This window comes from Carassius auratus, unplaced genomic scaffold, assembly GCF_003368295.1.
Source record: "Carassius auratus strain Wakin unplaced genomic scaffold, ASM336829v1 scaf_tig00214857, whole genome shotgun sequence".
Taxonomy (NCBI): Eukaryota; Metazoa; Chordata; class Actinopteri; order Cypriniformes; family Cyprinidae; genus Carassius; species Carassius auratus.
In genome coordinates, this window is record NW_020527831.1 from 329280 (window position 1) to 356488 (window position 27209).

The following is a 27209-nucleotide window of genomic DNA, read 5'->3' on the forward strand; positions in this document are numbered from 1 at the left end:
TTTGTTTGTTTTAGCAATCCTTACTTACAAATAAATTAACCACAAGGCATGTTGTGCAAATACAATCCACGAACCCCATCCCGCGTCATCTTACATATAATGTTGAAAGTGTTCCACACGGACAACCTAAATGTGCCCGGTCCCGTCATGTCATACTGTCAACAAGCAATGCATCCTCCATCTCCTGCCTCTCATGGTCACTGCTTCCATCCCGCAGCTTCCCGGATGACGAATGACGTCAACGAGCCATCTTTGTTCGCCTAATCCAAGCATCTATTTTTTATGTGTACATAGTGACAGAAGAGAGTAGCAGTAGAGCGCCCTTGTTATAAAGGCAATAATAGCGAGGCGCGGCACACCGCTGGAAAGAAAGTAATACAAACCATTAAGGAATACCACTTTACTGGAATAACCTGGAGATTGCATTATTTATCCCGGAGACGGGGAGAAACACCTGAAGCAGCGCGGTCATCCACACATTTCTTGTAGACGCACACGACACCCGGTTTAAAATGTGAGTACGGTTTACTTAAAATTCGTTTTCGTAATCTAGTTTTGAATGACGTTTTAGAACGTTGAAGTTTTATCACGCTGTCACTTGTTAATAGAACGTGGTTGACAAATAATAATAATAATATGTACGCACAAAATAAAACATTTTCCACATTGCCGTATGTTTGTATTTGATTGCATATATACGCATCCACATCTATTGCGTATTTCCATTGAATTCTGACGAGCGCACTTGCTAGATAATTGTCTATAAATAGACCCTTAATAGCCAATGTTTTTCCTTTTTTAGTTGCTACCGCTAGCATACAAAATGTGCATATGTACAGTAAATTGCTGTACGGGAACGTGTTTATTTATTATATAGACGTTTTTCGCTTTAATATCGTGTTTGGTTTGAACAACAGCGATAGAATCACGCCTAGACACCGGATTGGACTGGTTTGGCTGGTATTGGTCGCGCGCTTTTAGAATGAAAATAATTTATGAATTGAAATTATGTAGGCTATGTCAATTAATATATTTGTCCACCCCAATCCCTGTCCCTATGATAATTTCGATGTCAATTCAAAAGCCCTCTGGGAGTTGTCTCAAATAGCTCAAGGCCCACTGTATTTCAACCCTGGTCTGATATCAGTTTGAACAAATTGACATTTACAAAATCATAATTAAAAATACCTCACATGGTATAAAAAAAGAGAAGAAAAAAAATCCCTTTCGAAGGTTAGAGGCGTGATATTTCAGTCGTGGGGCTTGGTAAACGGACCGTCACATGTTTCAGGCAAAGTGGGCGATGCAATTTGTTACATTTTCGAATTATATTATTCTCTTATCCATTCAACACGTTTCTATGGAACTAGACCTTGATATTTATTCATATTTGGCTAGACTAAAGCCAAATGGCTGGCACAAAGGGCGCAGGTGTTCCTCTGCAGGAAAAAAATGGCCGAGTATACTAGTAGTTTCTAGACACGCTCGTTTAACAGGTCTAAATAATCCAGGCTGTAATTGGCGCCATCTTCAATAATATATCCATATTACCTCCGATATTGTATACTCCTATTAAAGTATCACTGGGCCTGGAGTGTGAAATTTTGACATGACCAATTTGCTGTTTTAAGGTTCTAGCATAACAGATTGGTAACAAGTAGTGACAAATGTAAACATCTGGTCCAGTTATTTGATAAAATGTATGTTGATTGTGACGCAACAATGACAGAGACTCACACATGCTATATGAAGGCCTTGTGTGGGGGTGGGGACAATGTCTCTATCATTCATATGATCCTGTCTTTACCAGTCGAGTGAAAGGAACGCTACATAAACAATTTATTGAACCTCATATTAGTCTAAATGTACATTGTTTTTTAGTTTATTCATTTGGGATTTGTCAGTTGGCATCAGAAAAAAAATAGCCTTGCATAACCAGACCTTAAGAGCACAGGACAAATGTTTGGTGTGTTACTTAATCAAATTCATTTTGTTGAACTGACACACGTTTTGCTTTAAAGGGGAAATTAAGCATCAGTGCAGCCATTAGTCTTGATGATGATAAAACTACTATGATATTGGCTATACCCAGATTTTGTCTTCAGATAATTTAGTATTGAATCATGTGCTCAGACTGGTTCCTCTTAAAGCCGGTTTCTGCTTCTTATGTTTGGATGATAGATAGATAGATAGATAGATAGATAGATAGATAGATAGATAGATAGATAGATAGATAGATAGATAGATAGATAGATAGATAGATTGTAATGTATGTGCATTAACACAGAACACAAATACATTTCACAACAAAACATTTCACACAAATACGTTTAATTTTACAACATTACAAATAAAAATCTGAGTTGCAAGAATGTTACTATTTTGTTCTGACTAGATTAACTATTAAAATGATACACATCACTCAAAGCAAAGTGCAAATCAATCTTTTCATGTCGGTGAAGGGAAGAGGAGCCAAGACTTAATGTCTAAATATAGACTACTATAAATGCAGATGAGTGGAAGTAAATGAGAATGAAAAAATGCTGGTAAATAAGAATACAAATATGGTAAGCTTTACTCCTAGCTCATTTACTCAATAATAAAAAATAAAAAAATCCTTGTAGGAAAAAAGAAAGTCTTTCCTTTCTTACTAAACAGGGATTATATCCAGGGATCCTTCAGAGGTGACCTTTGTACAGAGATTTGTCTTCCTCTGGTGGCTGAGACTGGCTTTACCAATGAGACTTTTTTCAGAAATCCATGTTTACTCATCATTTCTGTCAGTTAAATTAAAATACATTTAATTTTGCTTCACAGGAGTCTTTACAAATGACAAAACTGTAAGCAAGCGAGTGAGCAGTTCCAGTACATTTAACTAAACCATGTATTTTTATTTTCATGCAACAGCTGCTCATCAAATGACAGTAACAATATGTGATTGTCTTGTTGGTATGATGATTATGACCAATCAAAGTGGTGAATTTGAATCATAATCACAATTTGAAAACAAGCAATTCAAACTAATTTAAGACAATACTAACAAACATCCATCATATATAGATTCTGTAAATCCCTGTACTAATAATACACCCCAGTGATACTGAAGTTTTGACAAATCCCTGCATGTTGGTTTGCAGGTCTGCCCCAGGCCCTGCCGGTGCCCCAGGCACAGAAGGAGGTAACCAGCCTCCCCCTAACCTCACCAGCAACCGTCGCTTACAGCAGACTCAGGCTCAGGTGGATGAGGTGAGTGAACCCCATCTCTTTGTCTTCTTTCACCTATAAGTGCATTTTCAGAACACACAATTATGACACAGTTTACTAAGAGTCACCTTCATCCTTTCTCAGGTGGTGGACATTATGCGTGTGAACGTAGACAAGGTTCTGGAGAGGGACCAGAAGCTGTCAGAGCTGGATGATCGGGCTGATGCCCTGCAGGCTGGAGCCTCACAATTCGAGACCAGTGCCGCCAAGCTCAAGAATAAATACTGGTGGAAGAATGCCAAGGTAAACAACACAAAACGTGCCTTGAGTAAGACTGGAAAAGGCGATGGATTTTCATTACAGCGCATCTAAATCAACAGTAAATCTCAAATCAGTATACTGCTTTGAAATTAAAGTCCTTTATCATTCATTCAACATCTTTAGCTGTCAGTATAAGTACATGGTGTTGTTTGTATTTACAGTTTCAAATTTTATATTAAAAATAATATAAAAAAACAGTAACTTTAAACAAAAAGTAGTTTATAATAACACACTTTTTGATCAAATGTTTGAATGTTGGTTCTTTATAGTCTACTTTTTACAGCTTATGAACTCATTCTGCTTCTTTTTGCCTCTTTTCTTTAGATGATGATTATCCTGGGGGTGATATGCGTGATTGTCCTCATTATAATCATCGGTAAGCAATGATACTATTATTACTGATTTTCAAATACAACGTGGAATAAAAAATTTTCGACTCTCAAATGCATAAATTATTAGTTTGTTAAAGGAAATACATTTTTAAATGGGTGATTTGCCATTGGGAAGTTAAAACTCGGCTGCCTATGCAGTAGAAAGGCTTATTTTGTCTATAATCAGTGCTACATGACTAAGGAATACAGTGTTGTATGCTAAAAAGGTAGGTAGCTTCAACACTCATGCTGCACTGGGCTCAGTCTGACTGTCTGTAGGTGGGGATATAAATATTTGTATAAATACAATCTGTAGTTTTAACAAAAGCTCTAGAGCTATCAAAAGATTTAGCATTTTGGGCCATCCAGCGGACTTTAGCTGACAAGTTAACCATGAGATCTGAGCGCAGGTTACATCAGGAAAGACAGTGTTCATCTGCATACTATTGAAACTAAAAATACATAACTGGTTGAAAATCTGTGAATTTTTACAAAGCTCATCGTTTTGAAAAGCGAGCTGTGCACTGATTTGCCAGCTATCCAGTGTGTTGTGATTGGACAAAAACATTAAAACCCATTATAAACGATGCAGTTGTTGGATCCAGAGAGGACATAATTACAGATTATAATGACAATACCAGTGGTTCTCAATACCAGTTCTCGCGCCTCCCAGCTCTGCATATTTTGCATGTCTCTCTTTGTTAACACACCTGATTCAGACCTGATTCAGATGATCAGCTCATTTAGAAGTGAGCTCCGTGCATGAACTGGGTTCCCACTGAGGTCCCTACACAGTGTTCATTGCTCCCTACTCCCTGAGCAGGGGAAATCTTTTACCTCACTTCAGAACATTCTGTAAATAAATACAATTTAAAATCACGTCTCGCACACTTTAAAGCACTTTGAATGGAACATATACATTAGCTTCGAACTGGAATCATGGAATATCCTGTTATGTTCACTTCGCAGGGCACTTACAAAATGTGCAGAGCAGGGGGGTGCGAGGACTGGAATTGCTGCACACATCTGAATATTTGGGTTGAACAGTTCTGGAACAGTGTTGTAAATACAACTTAACCTTGGAATTCTTGTTGTGTCCTCCTTTGGAAGACCAAAAAAAGTAGTTTCACTTTCACAATGAAACACACAGCATCTCCACAACATGGAGACAGCAACAGCGAGAATCAAAGTTACACTTTGTGAACATTTGGGCGGTGTTATGCAAATACATAGACATGTTGGGACGTGTTGACACGAGGTGTTTTACGGGGCATGGACAAGTCTTACATTTTATGAAGAATATCTCTTTGGATTTGAGACTTTAGTCTTCGCAACTTTACAGATCTTCTTCATGCACCAAGAGCTTGTAACACTCCAAAAGAAAAAAAGGGAAAAATTTAAATTGCTACATATGACCCCTTTAAGCACTTCACAGTCAACTTGGTGTTTGTATTTGATTTAACAAACCTGTGTGAGAAAATTGCAAGTTGAACAATTCCATTAAAACTAAAACCACCTTTCCACTATCTCTGATATTCTCATACAATCCTCACATTTTGCCCCCTAGTGGCAGTCATGGAATATTTAATAAAATCTGCTGTTACACTGATCTTATTCACCATTGTAAAATAAATGAATAAGGAGTGTGAATATATCCACACAAAACAAGTCAAAGCCACTATGTTCTAATTCTGCATACACATTTGATCAAGCTCCACGCCTCGCCAATACTATTCTCCAATCTCCATTAGAAATGAATGTTTCGGTCTGTCCTTTGTCTTGGATAGTGAAAAGGTGGCTAAAGTAGAAAATACTTTAGAGTAACACCTTATAAGATGATATTTCATATTACGTACTGTTTCTTGAATCTTGACGTTAAATCTGATCTGCTTCTCTTCACAGTGTACTTCAGCACCTAAAGCGTGACGATCCTACCCCACTCTGAGCTCACGAACGCCCAATTCCAAGCGACAGAAAAATCCCTCCAAAAAAGATTCTCACAACAATCAATTTATTTGCCCTCAAAGAGTCTAAATCTGTCCCTTCCCTCGCACCCTCGCCCCCTGCCTCACAGCTGGGCCCCTGTCACTCCTCGTCCGTCCTGTCCGTGAGTGTGTGGCCACGTCTCTTCTGAAATACTGGCTTTTCTGAAATACTGTTCATACTCCAAACTCCTGATTACTTGTGACAACCCATAAAAAAAAGAAATCACAACTCTTAGAATATGATAAGATTATACAGTATATATTCTAAATGTTCTTTGTAGAATTTTATTCTGATATGATGGTTTTTGTAGTTTGTGTGTGAGTGTGCATTTGTATATTTTTTTAAGTTTAAAAAGACTTTTTTTGCTTCAGGTTTTATCTACTGCCTCTTAATCTGGGTGTTTGTATCTTGCACGCTCTATTTCACTCTTTCTTGATCACTGAGTATTGGTGTATTTTTGCACAAACGATAGATTCCCTTAACTGAGGTACTGAATCAATATCAATTCAAATATTGTTCTTTGTCACATGCATTCTATCTCAGACCTAAATATTTCCCCCTCAACCCCCTCTTTCTTTCTTTCTTTCTTTCTTTCTTTCTTTCTTTCTTTCTTTCTTTTTCACCAACAGTACTTACTCTTTTAGTGAACTGCCACAACAAACAGGACCAATGACTGTAGATGCTTATGTTAATTTAATGTCTTTAGTGTCTTATCTCTTAAACATTCCTTAATAGCAGTGTAGAATTATGCTGTCTATCTAACAAAGTAAGTGTATTTATTATAAAGAAATCCGAAATAGGTCTTAAACAACCTCAAGTACTTGTAATGCAGTCAAACTAGGTTTTGACAGGGATAGCGAAGTAATTAATCGCACATGGGTCATTTGCGCTGTATGTGAAAAGATTTGAAAGAGTTAGTGCTATTCGAACGGCAAATCGGGACCAAATTTCCCAGATTCTTTCTGCTGGTAAAGATTTTGAAGCCTAGAGAGATTCAAGGCCGAAAAGGGGATACAGTATCATGCACAAAAAGCTTGTTTTCGATGGCTCTTTTTAACTGGTTAGACTGCAGGTGCGAATGGGAGAGAACCATGTGCTGTGTTCCTTCCTCGCAGCAGAACTACTGCCAAACCGATACACGAGTTCATCCGTCTGAAAGCACATAGGTTGAATCTTCAATGTGAGGTAGGTTTGACAGCCGTGGTTCACTCTCTTAAATCTAGATACTGCCTTTAATTTAGTCTTTCTTTGAATTTTAGATATAGATTCTATTATATTTTTGTGTGCGAAGCAGGAAGGAAAAGGAGCACGTCGTTTCAGGACTTGAGGCTGGTGCCATGTGCACAGCGAGCACTTTTGTGTCCCTCGCTATTGTCCACCTCTCTGTGTGCCTGTTTGTTCAGTTCAGCCGTAGTTTACACACTGCCAAGCACCTGAGGGGTAGTTTTTTTCATGTTGTCTTTTGTTTTTTTTCCACCGTGCTCTTCCTGGTTTGCTCTTGTGCTTATATAGACCTACGCCTCCATCAGCATCACCCTTCAGTCTCATCCGCTCCATCTGTCGATAAAAAGCGAGCCAGGCGTGAAGTGTGTGTCTGCACGTGAACACCCCCCTCCTCCCCTGAACCCTTCCAACTTAGCGCCATTAGCATTTCTTCTTTCACACATGATTCGGTTTCTAGCCGCCCATCGTAGTGTGTGTGTGTGGAGTATTTCTGCTTGATCCTGACAGATTAGGCTGTTTAAACCTAGGCAGGTAAAGAAAGGCTGTTCCCGTGGCAACCTGCTTGCATAAACAGGGGGGAGGGCATAGATTAGCTGATTGAATGTGACAGGGGGCCGGGCTGTTAAGGGGGCGGGGCTAGATACATTTTTGAACAGGTTTCCATTCCATATTAAGAATGAACTGTAATATTTGTAACTTTAATAATTTTTATTTCATTTATTTTTTCTTCTTTAAAAGCCTTAGTTAATTTAATATTTTTTCCCCATTCCTGCATATTCATTCATTCCTTTGTCCCGCTCATGTTAAGCTTTTTTAATGAAAAATGACCAAAGACCATATTATATCTTGCTTATACTGCCAACTGCCGTCAAAAACAGGTTAAGGGACAACATTTCCCCAGATCTCTGGTTTTTAAAAGCTCTCATCCAGCAAAAGGAAACAAGAAATTGCCCCTCTCTCTTCAGGTCTCTGTTTATTTTACTTGAATATTTAGTGGAGGTGATTGCTAACAGGATAAGGAATTAGAAACCACAATCTGATGGATGCATCCCCAGGCCTGATATCTAAAGTATAATAGCACAACTTCTCCTTTAGGTCTGTCTCTTTAATGCTGAATATAAAACATGGAACTATTTCTTTGTAGCTGTTTAAACAAGAAAAAAGACCAAAAAAAAAAAAATGTATTGTTTCGTGTTGTAGTGTGGGCTTCATCTGGAGGAAGGGGGTCCTTTTTTAGATTTTACATTTAAGCCATAAAACAATCTGGAATTAGAATAAGATGTTTTAATATTAAAATAGATAAACTATTTATTATATTAGGCAAATCTAAAACTTTTTCTCCCAGGGGTTGTCAACATTTTAAAGGAGTCTATAACTAACTAATAAACATTATGCACTGGGGTAGGACTCAAACATGACAAATTAATTAAACAGCGTTTAAGACGCTTCACGAATTGAAAGTATTCTAATAGAGGACTACTACAAATAATGTATGTGCTTTTCTGTTTTTCTTTGTGGGAGTGTATGAAGACGTTTTCTTTTGTCTTGACACTTATTTGTATGTTTTCTTCAAAACCGTGTGGGTCGAGAGGGACGGTGGGAGTAGTTTTGTCATGCCAGCCTGTTAAAGATGCTGTGCCTTCTTTATTGGGAGGGAACCAATGAAGACACAGAACTTTACTGGCTCAAAGCCACAGTGATTTCTCCATTGCTCACGTCATACAGTTGTTTAGTCTTCAGTTGTTTACTTTAAGTAGAAATTAGTTAAGGCTTCACTGTGGTGCTCTGTGGCACAGCTTCATTGTGCATGAAAGGGTGTTTTTTTTTTTAATATATATTTTAAGTTTAAAAATAAGAACGGTGACCTAAGATATCAAAGTAATACTGGAAAATGAACCCTGCCTTTTTAAAGGTTAGCGTGTCAAAAGTCTTTTTCAGAAAGCTTGTACAGACTGGGATTTTAACTTCAGATGATTGCTATTCATTCAGAGATGTTTTGAATGAAAAGTTATGGCGTTTTGTTGGTTGTTGAAGGATTTTGGGACTGAATAAACAGTATAAACAAGCAGAATTTAAGGAGCTGATACCATAGAGCTTCATGGAGGTCTAGAAATGCGTCGAACCAAGAGCCAAGTTGCTGTATTAATAACAATTTGTGTTTCATTTGTGTATTTATTTGATTTATGGCGGTTCATTTGGGAAGGAAAGGTTGAAGATTAGCATTACCCCTGTTTGTCTGGCCTTTTTGGAGGGACTAGGCCGGAGGATCATGGGTAATGCGGTCTTCGCAGTTTTATGTTGTTATTTTGTTTTATTTTTTATTTATTTGTGACATAAGTTATAGTGGACTACATATGAAACAGAAGGGAGTACATTGTAACAGGGAATTTTTTTGGCAAACAAACATACATAAAATCAATTGTAGAGTAAATCTGTAATGTCTATTATATGGATGAACATCTTGGGAATATATATATATACATATATATATATATATATATTGCAAAAAAAAAAAGAAAAACCTGTGTTTATTGTTCCGAGTTAGAAATTGAAATGTGTGTGTGTTTGAAAACAATGACAACATAAAAATAAATATATATATAAAAACTGTGTCAGTCTGGATTTTTTTTTAATTGATATAAAATATTAATTTATTTCTTAATTGTATGTATTAAGATTGTGTATTTAAGAACATATTAGCTGTTTTTTTTTTAATAATCCAGTATAAAAAAGGCCAGCTTCAGCATTTGGAGAAGATTTTTACACAGAATGAATCCTAAGGAAAAACGTTTATACAGTAAAAATACTTTTTTTTTTTCAGTAAGTGAATATTTTAATTATTTTAGGTAACTATTCACTATGCGTCACTATTTCATACACTAACAAAAAAAAAAAAAAACTAACCTGTAATAGGCTACTATGGTAGAAGTACATTAAGTTACATGAGTATGCAGTCAGAACAGAATTAATGTATAATAATGCTAAACACTCCAATAAGTTAATATTGAGCATTAAGACACAATGTTTCTAGAAAATGTGTATTCTTTGGCAAATTATAATATATAAAGTCATAAGACGAATATGTCAAATATTATTTGTTATTTATTTATTATTATGTATAAAGTGTAAACTGAATATGACACAAAAATACACATTACAAAAAGTCATAATGACGACTTAAAAAAAGTTAAAAAAAATATAACAAAAGTCAGAAAAGGTTGAAATTATGAGACAAAGTTTATGACAAAAAGTCAAAAGCCTGTTTATTCTGCATTTTTATGTCATAATAGACTTTTTAATGCCATAACCTCAACTTTTATCTGTTTTAAAACAAACATCTGACGCAAATAGCCTATAAAACCTGCAGAAACATGTAAATATGTACAGTCAACTGTTTGTTATCATAAAATACCATCTTCAGGGTGATTAAAAAAGTTATCATTCCGTCAGGGTCATCTATGACTATCATCTTGAGCCATGCTATCACCATCTAATGAAACTATTATAAAAGTATGGCACCGCACCGCCCTACATTTTTGAAAGGGATGTCAAAGGCTATTAAGTCAGCCTAAACACTGGCCAAACGTGAAATTATTAATTAAAATAATAATTTACTTTTCTAAATAATAACATGTAGGTTGGCGTGCGTTCAAATCACTCAGAGATAAACTCCGTCCACATGTGTCCAGCTGTGATCTGCTTGCGTCGTGTATTTGAGCAGTAAACGAGGGGGAGTACAGTCAGTCATGAGACGGAGATTTTGCACAGTTACAGCTGGCATGGCCCTCACACGCCCTCATGTGTCAGAGGTAAGTGGACAGACACGCTTTGTGCGCATAAACACAGAGTGCGCTAAAAGACGTGCTGTTACAAACAGTAGCACATTAACGATGCACGCGTAATTATTCTCAATATCATAGCTCTGTTTATTTGACTTTTCTTTTACAAAGCTCAGTGTAGTAGTCTTGTATGGTATAAGCAAAAAATACTAATACGCCTCTATAGCAGGTAATACGGTTTGGAGAACGGCAAATTAGGTCTCGATGTTCCCTCACGTCCACAGTTCAGATGGAGCCTTTGCTTGCTACAACGTGACCAAGGAGCGTTGAGCATCAATAGCCCCGCCCACTTGTCCAATAGCAACGCGAGTTTCTCATTGATGGGCGGGGTCTACGTGTAGTAGGCGGGGGTAATTGCAGGTTACGAGCCAATGAGAGACGGTTTGAGGAGGTATTGGTTACACGTGAAATTTGTTCCCGAAGCAAGACTGATGATGGTGTCCGTACACGGGTTAGTATCAGACAAGATCCGAGTTAAAGTACCGAACTACATTGTTGCACATGCGTCGATCCGTATGCAAGCTCTGAAAAGCAGAATAAACTTCACTTTAGAGCAGCTGGAATATTTTTATAAGGTAAGAAAACCTGTCCTGATAGATGGATCACTGCTATCATAGTCTTGTATCGTAACTATAAATGACATTTGAATCTGTATTTGTCATTAAAGTGCTTTAAGCCTTTAAGCATTTAGCTTTTAGTCTATATTGTTTTTATTTCACTACGGATCTATGATCAATGGTAAAATATTATATTGTAATTTTGAGATGTTCTGGATGACCATTGTATATAATTCCATTTGCATCGTTCTTTGACTGTATTATATTCCAGTATATTTTTTTACTTGACAACTTGTTTGTCTGTTTGACGAATGATATGTAAATGTTTCAAAATACGTCTCATTTGCAATGTTTGTATGACGTCAGTTATTTCATTGGTCTACAGATAGAGGGCTTGCATTCATCTAAAACTGTATGCACTGCTGTTATAGTCAGATCATAGTCACACGACTAGTCTAGTGAGTCTCCAAACTAATGAGAAGATTATTTTAACAAAATAATAAGGATTTGTAACTTTGTTTCATCTATCTATCTATCTATCTATCTATCTATCTATCTATCTATCTATCTATCTATCTATCTATCTATCTATCTCTCTCTCTCTCTCTCTCTCTCTCTCTCTCTCTCTCTCAATCTATATATATATATATATATGTATGAAAGGGAGAGGTGTGTGTGTGTGTGTGTGTATATATGAATTTATTCTACTATTGAATTTACTACATAATGCAAGATGCACAGACTTATATATATATATATCATTTTATTTAATTGTTTTACTTTTATTCAGTTTTTACCTGTTTTTCTCACCCTGAAAAGTTTCAGTTTTCAGTGCGTATAGCATATATGCATTGAAGACTGAAACTTCTCAGGGTAAGTAAAACTGATGAAAAAAAAACTGCATCAAAAGGGGGAATCTTACAGTATTTCAGTTTCATGATGAAAAGTTGAAAACAGCTTAGTCACATCTTCCTACACATCTAATGTTACTCATAAAAGCATGTATGAACTTTAGGTCATATATATATATATATATATATATATATATATATATATATATATATATATAAGTTCAGATGCAAAAGCCTCTATGTGCTGTTTGAAATTTTCTTCTAAAATGAGCATTTTTTTCAGGCTCCTATGTGTAGGTTTATTAATTTCACTTTAATGTCAATGAATAGTTTCTTTTCTTTCCCATTAAAGTAAAATAACTTACCTTAAACATAGGAGCCTGAGAAAATAACCATTTAAGAAGAAAGTTTTTGATGGCAATTAGAGGCTTGTGCATCTGAACTCTTCACACACATATATATATATATATATTACTATACATTTTTTAAGGTAAAGTAATGTAAATATATCAGTGACCCTCCCACTTTAAAATTTGTGCATGACCTTGAACATCAATCATCTTTTAAGGACACTGTATCATAATGACTGTAATAAAACAAGTGAATGTAAATACATCAGTGTGGTTCTTTTAATGTTATTATAGGCCAGGATTAAAATGCAAGAGTATGTGACAGAGCTGCTGTATTCACTATCCTCTGTGTGCACTTTGAAATGTTTCAGTCTCTTCACATCTTAAGGGTGTGCAAATGTTGTTTATCCTGTTTTTTTTTTATTATTAATCCCATCAGATTGTTTGTGACAGTACATCCAGGACAATCGGATGAAGACCATGTTTTAGCACAGCAGATATTCAGGATAACCAAGGAGTTCCCATGCCCTGTTGTGTCAGAAGGTCCCTTACAGATGCACAAGACAGATGAGATATACTCTGCTTCATTATGAGTAATGACAACTTCCAAACACCAATGACGTGCTGCACTCATGCAGTGAAGAGAACAGCACATAAGGATGCAGGGGAATCCCACAGCAATGCACCCTCCCGAATGACCGGCAGCAAGTCTGTTTATCCCAGGCTGAACATCTCGGCAGTGCCCCAGCTGACGCACTCGGATGACATGGATGCCCACTCCAGCGGGAATGACTCGGCCGAGAGGGAGAGCGAAGGACACGTGGGACGGGAAGCATCCACCTGCAGCTCCCACAATGGAAAGGGTTCAACCACAGAGACTACGGAAAGCAAGAGGTATGTGATCTGTTCAAACAACTGAAATCTGTTTAACATGACTTCTATGCAGTAGGAAAATTTTGAAACTAATATTATAAGTTGTCTTCCCAGTGTTTATTTATATGTACCGTTTGTATGAAAATGTATACACCGTTGTTTAAAAGTTTGAATCAAGCAATTGATTCTTTTATTCAACACACTACATTGGTTTCTGTTTTAAATAAATGCTATTCTTTTTAAACTGTCAATTCATCAAAGAATCCTGTGAATAATTTATGGTTTAGGCCCTAATCAGCATATTAGAATGATTTCTGTAAGGTCATGTGTGTCTTTGAAGACTGCAGTAATGATAATTCAGCTCTGGATCATAGGAATAAATGATATTTTAAAGCATATTAAAATAGAAAAGGTAATTTTAAAGTGTAATATATCCCAGTATTGCTGTTTTTGATCAAATAAATGCAGCCCTGGTGAAGGAACATTGAAAAAATCCTCAAACCTCAAACTTTGAACAGTGGTGTACATATGTACAGATAAAATATCTTGAATGCCATTACAGATTCATTTTGGATACAAATGTGTGAGTGTAAACTTATGTTACTGGTCTTAGAAGCACTTAAATTGGCAAAGAGATAAAAAAAAACAATGTGTACCTCACACATTGTATTTAATAAACCAATTGTAGAGTTTGGTTAGGCTTGGTACATTTTGTTCCCGGAAAAAACTTTTCTTTTAAAACTGGTTGAGGCGTTGGCATGATGATGCTTCACTTGGGGCAGATTAAAATTACATGGTACATGCAGTACTTTTTAATAACAAGACTGGTATTTGGTCCGGTTCATTTTGAGATTATCACGTAATAACTGTGCCAGCTCCAAAATGATATATTTTTAGAAATGTTCTTTGCTCATCAATGATTAATTGTAAATTGAAATCTATACTGTATAATTGCATTAGAAGTAGTGGTGACTAATTTCACCCATTAAAATGTCTCTCCTCAGCTCAAACGGAAACAGTCCCTCTCCTCCTAGCAGCTCGGTTTCGTTCAGTCTTTTGAGTGGCAGCTCGGAGCAGGACCAGCCGACATCCCAAGCATCCAGCGGAGACCAGCCGGCTCGACTGGAGACCCAGAGAGAGCTGCTGAAGGCCCTGCGTGAGCTAAAGGTCCGCGTGCCGTCAGAATGGCGCAGGAAGGGGCGATCAAGCACCCTAGCCTCCTTGCAATACGCACTTAACTGTGTCAAACAAGTCCGAGGTGAGTAGAAAAACGAAACCCAAATTGCATCTCTTTGTACCAGCATGTGTGTGCCAATGACAGGGTGTGTTGTGTTCTTTTTCGTAGCTAATCAGGAGTACTACCATCAGTGGAGCGTGGAAGAGAGTCATGGGTGTTGTTTGGACCTATCGTCCTTCACCATCGAAGAGCTAGACAACATTACATCAGAGTACACCCTTCAAAACACGGTATGACTGGACCCGTATCCTCAGGTTGTGAGCCTTCAGAAGAATCTAAGGCATTAATTCGTATTTGTTTCTATCTTAGGACACGTTCGCTGTGGCAGTGTCGTTCCTCTCTGGTAAAGTGGTGTACATCTCGTCCCAGGCGGCCCCTCTGCTGCGCTGTAAACCCGAGAGGCTGCAGGGAGCAGTTTTTTCGGAGCTGCTCGCACCTCAGGACATCAGCACGTTTTACAGCAGCACGGCTCCATGTCACCTGCCGCCATGGTCCTCCTGCGCAGGCACTAGTATGTGAAGTTTTTGGACTGTTTGAATAGAGCGACAAAGATAAAGAACCCTTTGTAAATCAGTTACAGATAGCTTTGTTTGCCATAAACCATTATAAAGCTGCCGTGCACATGTCCTTAGGTATTTATATTGGCACACTTCAAGCAATTTTGATGGGAGTGTATTCTTGAGCCATAGTGTTTTATGGGTAAAGAACTGAAATTTTGTATGTATTTTATTGGTGCAAAATTTTATATGATTATTGGTACCAGATAGAAGCAGAAAAGAATTACAAATACTGCCCCCTTACTTAAAATAATAATATAAACATTAATTGAGAAAAAGTAAGAAAAACAAACAAACAAAAACTAAATTTTTACCTTGTAAATACAAAAATAACACAAAAAATGAAATTAGGCAAACAAATAACTAATAAAAAATACGAAAATGAAAGATTAAGGCTAATTCAAAATATTAATAAAAACATAAGATATACTAAAGATTGTAAAATAACAGCTGCTGACAGAAATAGTAGAAGCTCATGAATTAAATACTGTCCGTTTAAGCATCAATAATAAAAAAAAGCATGTTTTGATGTTCTTAATAAAACATTTAGCTTTTAGTGACTACTGAAAAATGACTTAACTATTTAAAAAACAATTTTTTTTTTAGTATTTTCAGTATTTTTTATTTTTTTAAGTTAACCCAAATGTATGCTGGGAAAATGAGTATTTATTAAAGCCTCATTTGTGTCCAGCCTCACATGTGGAATGTGCCGAGGAAAAGTCGATGTTTTGTCGGATCAGCAGAGGTAGGGACAGCAATGGAGAAGTGAAGTATCACCCCTTCCGTCTCACGCCTTATCAACTGACCCTGAGGGACTCCGACACGTCCCAACCTGAGCCCTGCTGCCTCCTCATCGCTGAGAGAGTTCACTCCGGCTACGAGGGTAAAACAAGACCGTCTCAATGTCAAATGCTTTACCATCATGTTATATAAACATGTTATGTAAATGTGCATGGTGAGCATAGGACATCTTACACAAATATGAAAGAAATCTTACCAACCCTAAACGTCTGATTGTTAGTTTACTTATTGTGTGTTAGAAATCTAAAGCTGTCTCACTGTTATGAAAGCATTAACACTTAAATAACAAGCATGTTGACAAGAAACTGGTCTGTTTCACTGTTTCATCTCAGAAGAATAGATTATAATTGCTTTAAATATTCTTAATTCGTCTCTTTAATTATTGAAAGTAATTTTTGCGTCTCTGTAACTACTTGTCAAATGTGCATATAATTGGAAAAAATCACCCTTATGTAAGTGTAATATTGACACTTAATTAAGCACACTTTGCACACTGTCCTTGTATTCTGTGTCTGTTCTCATGTTTCCGTATTTTTTTTTTTTTCAACAGCACCTCGCATCCCAGCAGACAAGAGAATTTTTACCACCAGTCACTCCCCAAACTGTCTGTTCCAAGAAATTGATGAAAGGTTTGCATTTTTGCCTAGAGCTGTCTCACATTTTACTGTCAGCGTCTCTTTTGAACAGTTGCAAAAACCTCCTTTGCTCTAATTTGCAGGGCAGTGCCATTATTAGGTTACTTGCCTCAGGACTTGGTTGGGAAGCCAGTGCTTATTTACCTGCATCCAGAAGACAGACTCCTTATGGTGGCCATCCACAAGAAAAGTGAGTGGCTTATTCTGAATACAGGCAAGATTCAATGGTGAATATTTGCACAGAAGAATCAATTGATGTAGTTTCCGTCCTTCCTTCATCAGTTCTCCAGTTTGCAGGGCAGCCGTTCGACCACTCGCCCCTGCGCATGCGTGCACGAAGTGGGGAGTACTTGACCCTCGACACCAGCTGGTCATCCTTTATCAACCCCTGGAGCAGGAAGGTGGCTTTCATAGTGGGACGCCACAAAGTTAGAACGTAAGTGGCTACACTTCATATAGCAATCGAAGAAGCACAAAAGTGGCAGCCACTTTCATGACATACTCATGAGCTAAAACGGATGTCTACTTTTAAGTGGTCGGATTCGGATTCTATTACGGATTTGGAGTCACGGATTGGATAGTGTTTTGAAACAGCAAGAAAAAAATATTTAATTGTTTATTTCAATTTTAATTGTTCACAGAAAAATCAACTAGGCAAACTAAGAAAGTTCAAACATGATTAAAGACAACTGAACAGCCAGTAAAGAATAAGAACAATTACACAAATTACAAGTTTTGATAAATACAACAACAAAGTTAAAATAAGGTTGGTAGTATTCAAGCTAAGAAATGTAACAATTAATAATAATACATAGTGTTTAGCATAGTGTATAAATAAAATATAGATTGATCTTTGTCAAAGCTGTATTTTGTGGTTTGCTCAGCAATGCTGACAACATCCATTCAGCCTCTAAAGTGGTCCCACAAAACATGTCTACCATCCCTTCCTTTCTGTAGGAGTCCACTGAATGAGGATGTGTTCACTGCCCTGGAGGGCGGGGATGTGAGAACCATGTCCCCAGATGTGCCACAGCTGAATGAGCTGATCCACAGGGTCCTGGTGCAGCCCGTTCATGCCAGCAGCTCACAGGGGTACGGTAGCCTAGGCAGCAGTGGCTCGAATGAGCACCAGCAAAGCGCCACTTCCTCGTCTGAGAGCAACGGACATGCTTCCGAGGACCAGATCAAGCCCAGGAAACCAGTGAGGAGTTTATCTCTTTTTTTCAAACCAGATGTACACATAACAGTATTTAACATTACATAATATGATAAACAACAGCATACACTAACGTGCAATGTGTCATGTCTTTCTAGATGACATTTGAGCAGATTTGTCAAGACATGCACATGGTAAAGGCCAACGGACAGCAGGTCTTCATTGATTCCCGAAACCGGCTGCCAGCTCTCAAACAGAGTAGCTTAGGTAAGCATTGTTTATATGTCAATAATAATTACCTGACTTTATCTATGTAGCTTGTGGTCACATTCGTGTTATCACATTTTAAGTGACTTGATTCCTGTCATATATTAGAAGCACTGGCAAATGCAGCAGAGGCCTCTGCTAGAGAAGGTCTGGCAAGTTTAGCGCTGTCCAGTCCACCCAGGAAAGAGCTGCCCATTGTCTACTCATACCAGCAGATCAACTGTCTGGACAGCATCATTCGGTGAGTCTCTTCATCTGTGTGTCTGACTGTACCAGTTAAAAGGATTTTTGTGTGCTTTTATCTTTATTTCTCCCATTCTAGCAGCTTGATTAACTTCTTCAGGTCTGTTTGATTAGGGTTGTAGCTGAACTCTGCAGGACAGAAGCTGTGCTTTCACTGCGGGGTCAAAAGCGAGCATTCTAGTGCATGCCAGGGCCAGTTTTATTTTTACCGTCACTTCCAGGGCTAAGTCATGCCTCGTCTCTGCTTGCTAAAATATGATTTTCATTAGGCTAAGTTTGTTTTCTTCAGAAAGGCATGTTAAGGGCGGGATTTTACATTAGCACTTGTCCGACACTGGAAAAGCAGCTAGTAGGTCCCCAGGAACTGGGTTGAAGATCTCCGATTTATAGTTTGTATGTAAGGTACATGTATTGGATATGTGGTCTTATTCTTTCACTTTGTTTTTCAGATATCTGGAGAGCTTTAATGTCCCTGGTACAGTGAAGAGGAAGTGTGGCTCATCATCCTGTACAACATCTTCTACCTCTGATGATGATAAACAAAGGGAAGGAGTTAGAACAACTGAAGGTCAGTAAAGATTGCTAAAGGATAATGGGATATTAGCCCAAAGACATCACATAAGTATTCATAAAGGTCAGAGAGAAAGAAGCATACTTGTACAACCAACCACTATTGGTATTCTTTCAGTATCAGCTAATAACTGTGTATGTTCTGTATTTAGATGTATAGAATTAAAGTTTACTCTTCCATTTAGACATAGCAGAGACTCTTGTGGTGACCGAGGGCTCAAAGGTTGTCCCTGCAGCGCCAGCGCACCCTCTAACCCCTTTGGCTCTGCACTGTAAGGCTGAAAGCGTTGCCTCGGCCACCTCCCAGTGTAGTTTTAGCAGCACCATTGTTCACGTTGGTGACAAGAAGCCACCTGAATCAGGTCTGAACACTTTTTCCAGGCTAATCTTGTCATTGACCTATATACTTGATTTGCCGTATATTCAACGATAGACTTTGAAATCTCAAAGCAACCAATCTACTCTGTTTGATCTACATCCAGACATTGTTATGATGGAGGAGCCGCCAACCACCCCAACCCCTTCCACTTCAGCCCCACCCACCTCCATCACGTTTCCCATGCCTGTGAATCCCCAGCAGGCCATGTCCCCCTCTGCTGCTGTTCCCGAGAAAGAAAAGGAGAAGGAGAGAAGAAGTGGAGGAAATGTCGGAAAGGGCCTCACGAAGGCAGTGTTATCTGCACATACCCAGCAAGAAGAACAAGCCTTCCTCAACCGTTTCAGAGACATTAGCCATCTCCAGATGGTTCAAACCAGTGGGCCTCCACAGCGCAGGCACACGTCTATACCTGGTGCAAAAGGTAACAACTTTTTATAGTTTCTCATAGTTCAAATTTGTCCATCTGACTTATTTTACCTTGACATTTAATATTCGGCTTGTGCCATCTAGGAGTGAACTGCTCCCAGAACTATCCTTCTGTGCGAAACAGCAGCACTCGTCGGCATGGTAGAGGTGGGAAAAGACGGAAACACCAAGTAGATGGCAACACACCGGACAGTTCCTCCCCCTCTGGACCTAATCCCTATAGAGGATCCAATCCTACAGCAGTAAGACCCAACCTCCCCTCAGTCCAGCAGTCTTCCACTTCTTGGCCACCATCTGCGGTCTCCCAAACCAGTGGTACTCCCATGATGACCTCCTTTCCCCCAGGCTACATGCCTATGTTTCCCATTTCATCACCCTTCTCAATGCCCCAGATGGGAACAGATCCTTCCTTGCAAGCAGGAGACCCTAGATTCCCCATGCAAGGCTTTTCTTCAGTGATGCCACCAGTCATGACCTTCATGTTGCCAAACTATATGTTTCCACAACTCGGTTATCCAGGACCACAGTTGAACCCAGCCAACTCGCAGCTTGGTGGGCAACTGCTTGCCCAAATGAACCCCTTAGGTCAGTTCCCTTCCTCTGCTGTTGGTTTACCATCGTTCAATCCGACAATGGGACCGTTCAATCCACTGGACTCCCAAATGAATCCTGCCATGCCTGCAATGATTCCCCAGCAGTTCTACAACCCTAATCCCCTGTACGATATCCCCAACTCTCAATCAATGCCTGCAGGAAACACCAATACTGTGCCACATGGACAGTCTCGCTCCAGCACACCCCAGTCTACCGGGCAACAGGATGGAGAGGGAGAAGGGGTGGGATCTCCCCTGTTTCAATCCCGATGCTCCTCCCCACTCAATCTTTTACAACTCGAGGAATTGCAAAGCAACAGAACAGAAACTATGCAACAGACTCCACCCCCAGGCGCTGCAGGAACGCTAGGGGGCGGGACTGTGGTTCAAATTTCCAGCAATCGCTGCAACAGTAAAGATGGCCAACTCAATGACAGTGTAAGTATTAAGAACCTTTTAAAACGTATTTGTTTTCCATTACCTTGCTGCTTTGCTAACTTTGAGTTAACATCCTTTAGCCTGAAATCAATGAGTCCAACCAGGATGCCATGTCGTCCTCCAGTGACATGCTGGACTTACTGCTGCAAGAGGACTCCCGCTCTGGCACTGGCTCTGCCGCCTCAGGCTCTGGATCATCAGGTTCAGGGTCAGGGTCAGGGTCATTTGGATCTGGTTCGAATGGGTGTAGCACATCTGGAAGTGGCACTAGTGAGTAATTCACTATTAGTAATTTTGCTTTATTCTTAAAATCAAGTGTTGATTCTGAAACATAAATGGAGAAATTCAGAAGAATCGTACTGATTGCCTTTTCCATGCATTTATTTTTTCTTTGGATTTTTTGATCTCAGGGAGCAGCAATACTAGCAAGTACTTCGGAAGCATTGACTCATCAGAGAATGATCGCAATCATAAACCAGCATCTAAAGATCTGGGAAGGGAACAGTTCATGAAGTTTGTCGTGCAGGACCCCATCTGGCTCCTCATGGCAAACACTGATGACAAAGTCATGATGACATACCAGATTCCTATCAAGTAAGGCCATTTTACCCGATTTCTTAGGAGCTAATCTCACACTAGCTTAACCTAAATTAATATCGACTTTGTTTTGAATACAAATCTATCCAAGCAAACTTAGTTCTAAGTGTTCAATTTCAAGTGTTTAATTTTTCAAGTGTTTTTTTTATTTATTTTAAATTCCTGTTATGATCTTTCTGGTTATGTACAAATAGAAAAAAACATGCCCAAAGATCTTGATTAGTTGGTACTGGTGTGTTTAATTATGATCAAACTAATTCTGAGTTATGAGGTTATATGAGTTTGGATATCATAATTACAATGGCATTTTGGTGGGATTCAATCGACTCGCTGGGCAATTTCATATACCTAATACAAGTAGACTTGTGTGTAGCACAAACTCCGCCAGAAGACGAGTATATTCATTTATATTTGTGTGTGTGTGTGTGTGTGTGTACAGAGACAGAGAATCAGTACTGAAAGAAGACAGAGATGCCCTCAAAGCTGTTCAGAAGCATCAACCTCACTTCACTGAAGAGCAGAAGAAAGAGTTAACGCAGGTCCACCCTTGGTTTCAAAACGGCTGCTTACCAAAGGCCATCAATGTTACAGTAAGTAGATCTTAACTAAAAAGACCCAAAGGCACTTTTAGAAAGTAGGAACTGCAACAGTTCCAACATTTCACTTCTTTCTAGGTCTGCCCATATTCTGTTGCACGTTTCTTTTAACAAATTTGGCAATTACCCAGAATGCCTTGCAAAAAATGCTATCAACTCTAAATATATAGCCTACTGAACAATATTAATAAAAAGTTCAACTGAGTTCAAAAGTCTATTTTACACAATGCTTTTATGCAGCTTGGAGTATTGTTAGCTTAGCAACATGCTAACACTCAGTAGTGCTATTTTATGTATCTTCCATGCAAATTATAAGTTATTTCTTTCTTCGCAGTCTTGCACAGGATGTGAGTCTCCCCCAGATTCCTCGATTCCTATTCCATTCGATTTGGACTTTCATGACATGGATCTCAGCATGGTTTTGAGAGAAGAGACAAAACAGCAAGATGAATTTATCGCTGCTGAAACAGCCTTTCCCTTGAGCCCACCTTCATCTGATAATGAGCAGAGAGACAATCAAGCCAGCGCAAGCACATAGAAGTGGGCCACGGAGGAGGTGGAAGTGACATCATGATTGAAGGTTTTGCCTCATAAAACTTTGGGACAAAGTTGAAAGTGTGGAATGTTTCTAATCAGTATCAATGGCTCATTTTGACATAATTCTTTGAAATTATGAATAATTTGTAGCTTTCTAAACTAGGCCTCTGAATAATAAAAGAAGAAGGGAATAATAGAAAAAAAACTTCCTTTCATTTTTGTAGCTTAAAGGAGCACCTTTTGCACATGGTGGATGTTGTTGTTGTTGCACTATGTTCTGCTTCCAAGGTATTCATGAATCTGCATGTCATTATCTCATGGACTGTTTCATAATTATTCACCGTGTGACCTTTCCCTGTTACAGATTTATATAATTATTAACAGCTGGACAGGGCATTTATTGTTTAACTTCACAGAAGTTAGAAGTTAGATGTGGTCTGACACTTTTTTTTTTTAAAGACACCCTTTCCAGTATTGGTTTCCAGTCTGTGTCAGTTTTTTAAACCGTTCCACACAGCCCCCGGAAATTGTGGATGGGAAAAATAGGTTCCAGTCTGACCCCAAAAGCTTGATGGTCTGTAACCAGGAACCCTGTTATGGGGAATTGTTGAAATCTTTGACAATCTCATTGAGTAATGTTATAATGTTGGTTTGCCGTCAGTTGATTTTTGTTTCTCCTTGCCAAGATCTGCCACAAAATATTTTGGTTGAATAGAAGTGTTATAGACCAGTAACATTTTCTGGACAAACTGCCGAAACACTGCAAGTCATTGTCCGATTGTACACGTTTGTGTATTTTTGTGTTACTGTAATTGCAACTAACCTCAATACTCAAGGGGGCGAGTTAACTTCAAATGTCCATTTAATATATTGTGTTTTTGAATCGCTGCCTTAAGACATACAATATGCAATCAAGATTTCCTGCTCAAAGCATTTATGTTGACATTGCACTAATGTTGAGTATATTTCATTTTCAATCCATGGTGCCAGCATCACAAACCCCCTTCTTTTTCTAATAGTGTTAACACATGTATTTATTTGTTTATATCCATATAACTGGATATGGCTTTAAAAAAAAGAATGTATTTTGATGTGTGCAGTTTTGAATCACTGCACATATTTTAAGGAGCTTACTGTTAAATCCATAAAATGGAAATAATTGGATCTCAGAGAATTTTAATCTCTTGTTCATTTGCCCTTATTTTCAAGAGCGATACAATTATATCTTGAAGCCATCCAGATTAGCTTGACATTCCTTTTGTTTCATTGTATTGTCCATTGAAGCTCAAGGATACTATTTTAGCATCTAGAGTATTTTTTTTAGTACCACAACAAATGCAGGACTGCATTATTTACAAACCCAGTTTAGGGTTTTAAAAACAAGATGAGTACTTCCCTTTTCCCTTTTGCCCTCAGATTTATTTGCGAGGGTTTTTCAAATGCTTTTCTGTGAAAGCAGACAGGCCCAATCAGTTTACATGCAGTACTGTTCTGTTTAAAACTTCTGTTGAATGTTAAGGAATTTTGAATTGATTTTGTACATTTGCAAGTCTTTTTTTACATAAACATGCTTGTGAATTTAATTAAAAAAATGTTGTTGCTTTGAACCTAAATAAATATTTTTTAAATAATGTTTTGGCAACCTGTGAATTTATTTTATAAAAAAATTTTTATGAAGTTGACTGATTTCATCTTCATAGCCACTAGAGGGTGTAGAAACATATCTGGGAACAATCACAACTGTCTTCACATTGCTTGGATTTATATTCACCTCAAACAAATATTTCCAAGACTTTGCCTCCTTTTTCATTATCCAAAGGCAACCTGTTTTCACAACCCAAGTTGCCTGTACAAATGTGTGTATTTGTGTTTGTGCGAGGTGACAGAAGGAGAAAGAGGGAGCATTCCACTTTCTCTGCCGACTTTCCTAAGCCTGAATCTGTGGTTTACCTCAGCTCAGGAATGCAGTACAGACTGTCTCATGACTCCCGTTTCCATATTTCAAACTGTCCAGAGTAACAAAACCGTCAGGTTTCTGTAAATTCTTCTAGTTAATCTCTGAATATTTACAAAGGTCTTTGAAAAACCCGAGATATAGAAAAGAGAGGCGAGGAGCTGTTTGCTGTTGGCGTTGTGTGATCGAGGGTTTCTTATTCAAACCATAATGAGATAGGAGATGACTATAGCGACATGTTTCATCCCAACAACTCTTTGTGTAATGAGTGATGGCAGTTCTGCATTGCAGTCATGTTTATTCCATCAGCATTTTAAACACTTTGCGAGTTTTAAATTTGACTTGGTTTATTAAATTTTTTATAACTTTTGATTAAAGTAACATAGTTCCTTAAAAAAATGGTTCACAAAAAAAAAAAAAAAAAAAAACTTTCTTCCACTGAGGCTAAAAGGAGATATTTTGAAGAATGGTCATGATGTTCTGTTCAATACATTGAAAGTGAACGTTGACCAAAAAGTACCTTTAAAGTCAAACACATGCACACACACACACACACACACACGTTTGTTTTTTAGAAAAGTGGGGACATCCCATAGGTGTAATGGTGTAACAGAGTTGTGTCCTGATATGTCACAAAAACAAGAGTGCCCGCGCACACACACTCACTCACACACACACACACAACTTACATGGATGTAAATTCCAGTATTTTTCCACTTCAAGACCTCCATGGATAAATGATTCCTCATCGGGTCTCTAATTCTGTCTTGTTTCTTTGCCAAGAATACATTTTGATGGATAGTTTTTGCAGTGATACTCAAACTCTTGACCTTCCTCCAGGTCTTCAAGCCATTGTTGGCTTAACTCCAATCCTCTCCTCCCCCTTCACCCGTCAGCCAGACTTCACGCTACCTTCACCCCCCAGCAATGTCCCACGTCACCACATTCTTATGCTGTTGTCTGTCATCACAGCTCCAATTACATCCCAGAGAGCACAAACCCAAGCAGATGCCAAGCACAACACACAGTTAGCAGCATCTGCAGTGGATTCACATGATACAGTTTGAATGTGTTTTCATTATTATTGTTTGGCTTTGTACTTTGCTAACAATGCTTAGCTTTAGATCTTTATCTTAATTTTCATCATTCATTAATTAAACTGTGGTGTCCTCATGCTGTCCTCCTCTGAGAACTGCTGATCTGCTGTGATCTTATACAAGATTTATATTTCTTCTGAAGGTTTTATGTGGACGTTTCCCTGAAAGTCCAGAGCTACAACAGAACACCATAAGGGTAAATTCTTCAAACAACGTAACTCATTCCCTTTACTCTGACCAGACACAGATAGACAGCGTGAATGTGTTCACAAGACTGAGGACGCTTATCCCAATTACTACCAGAAGTGCCTTTTAATCTTAAAGGAATGTTCTGGGTTCGATACAAGTCAAGCTCTATTGACAGCATCTGTAGCATGTTGTTGATTTAGTACTGAAAATTATTTCAAGTCTCAAAGAACATGAAATCAGTGTTGTTGTTGTTATATAAAATGAAAATGATTAAATATAGATTTAATTCTTTAAATCTCAAATAAATTGAAAAATAAATATTAGATGAGAAAATTTCACTTAAAATTAATTCACTTAAAATTTGACAGAATTTAACAACAGTTGGAAATGCTGACTTGTCTGCTTAAGTTGAAGTACTGTATTTACAAAAACTGAAATAAAAATAACAGAAATACAAAATAAATAAATAAAAATAACAGAAAAAGTTATTAAAGCATTACTTAAACTAAATATATATACTGGTATATAAGCCCTCCTTGTGTGAAGACCAAGGAGTGCAAAGACCATTCACTTTAGTCAAGTCAAGTCACCTTTATTTATATAGCATTAAACAAAACAGACTGTCAAAGCAACTGAACAACATTAATTAGGAAAACAGTGTGTCAATAATGCAAAATGACAGTTAAAGGAAGTTCATCAGTGATGTCATCATTCAGCTCAGTTCAGTTTAAATAGTATCTGTGCAATCATTTTCAATCAAGTCAACGATTTCGCTGTAAATTAAGTGTCCCCAACTAAGCAAGAGGATTGCTTAGGACTCTACTGTGTGACTCAGGGACCCCCTTAATGCAAATAAGTATCACGTTTGATTTATCATCTGTTTTAGACCTTGCTTTACTTCTGTTTTAGTTTCTCTGACCAACTCTTACTATGTGTTTCTATATCTCTACTATTACCACCATTCACAAACCACTCATCACACACTATATATAGGCAATGCAATCCTAAAAACCTGCACACTTTACCTATGTCTGCTAATACACTACTTCCTTTTTCTATTTGTCTCTGGAATTATCAATCTGCAGTAAACAAAGCAGATTTCATTATATCTATTTCTAGTCATTCAAGACTAAACCTCATGACCCTAAAAGAGACGTGGTTTAAACCAGAGGACACTGCTACTCCTGCAGCACTCTCCAATAATTTATATTTTCCCCACTCCCCCCGTCTGAGTGGAAGAGGTGGAGGTACTGGTCTGCTTATCTCTAATGATTTGAAATGTATTCCTTTAACTTCTCTGTGTATTACTAGCTCCTTTGAATCACATTCAGTCACTATAATCCACCCTTTTAAGATACATT

At 38.0% G+C, this 27209-nt stretch overlaps 2 protein-coding genes across 4 annotated transcripts; both read left to right on the plus strand.

Annotated features, from left to right (window-relative positions):
* Window positions 1-225: 225 nt before the first annotated feature.
* Window positions 226-8783, plus strand: LOC113093053 (vesicle-associated membrane protein 2-like). The gene is made up of 5 exons (XM_026258883.1): window positions 226-514; window positions 3138-3246; window positions 3349-3507; window positions 3850-3901; window positions 5799-8783. Coding segments are annotated over exons 1-5 (339 nt in total). The 5' UTR covers window positions 226-512; the 3' UTR covers window positions 5816-8783.
* A 2575-nt stretch (window positions 8784-11358) lies between these two features.
* LOC113093071 (period circadian clock 1a) lies at window positions 11359-24239 on the plus strand. Of its 3 annotated transcripts, none has more exons than XM_026258909.1 (20): window positions 11359-11520; window positions 13143-13597; window positions 14581-14834; window positions 14922-15043; window positions 15123-15324; window positions 16062-16253; window positions 16722-16800; window positions 16890-16996; window positions 17089-17242; window positions 17764-18007; window positions 18121-18229; window positions 18338-18470; window positions 18922-19040; window positions 19228-19404; window positions 19525-19842; window positions 19932-20878; window positions 20959-21148; window positions 21289-21472; window positions 21915-22065; window positions 22406-24239. In XM_026258909.1, the coding sequence occupies exons 2-20, from the start codon at window positions 13293-13295 to the stop codon at window positions 22607-22609; spliced, it is 4191 nt and encodes a 1396-aa protein (XP_026114694.1). In that variant the 5' UTR covers window positions 11359-11520; window positions 13143-13292; the 3' UTR covers window positions 22610-24239. The 3 variants fall into 3 exon arrangements, with proteins under 3 accessions (XP_026114694.1, XP_026114696.1, XP_026114695.1); XM_026258911.1 differs by having other exon boundaries at window positions 18341-18470; XM_026258910.1 differs by having other exon boundaries at window positions 11378-11396.
* Window positions 24240-27209: the final 2970 nt, after the last annotated feature.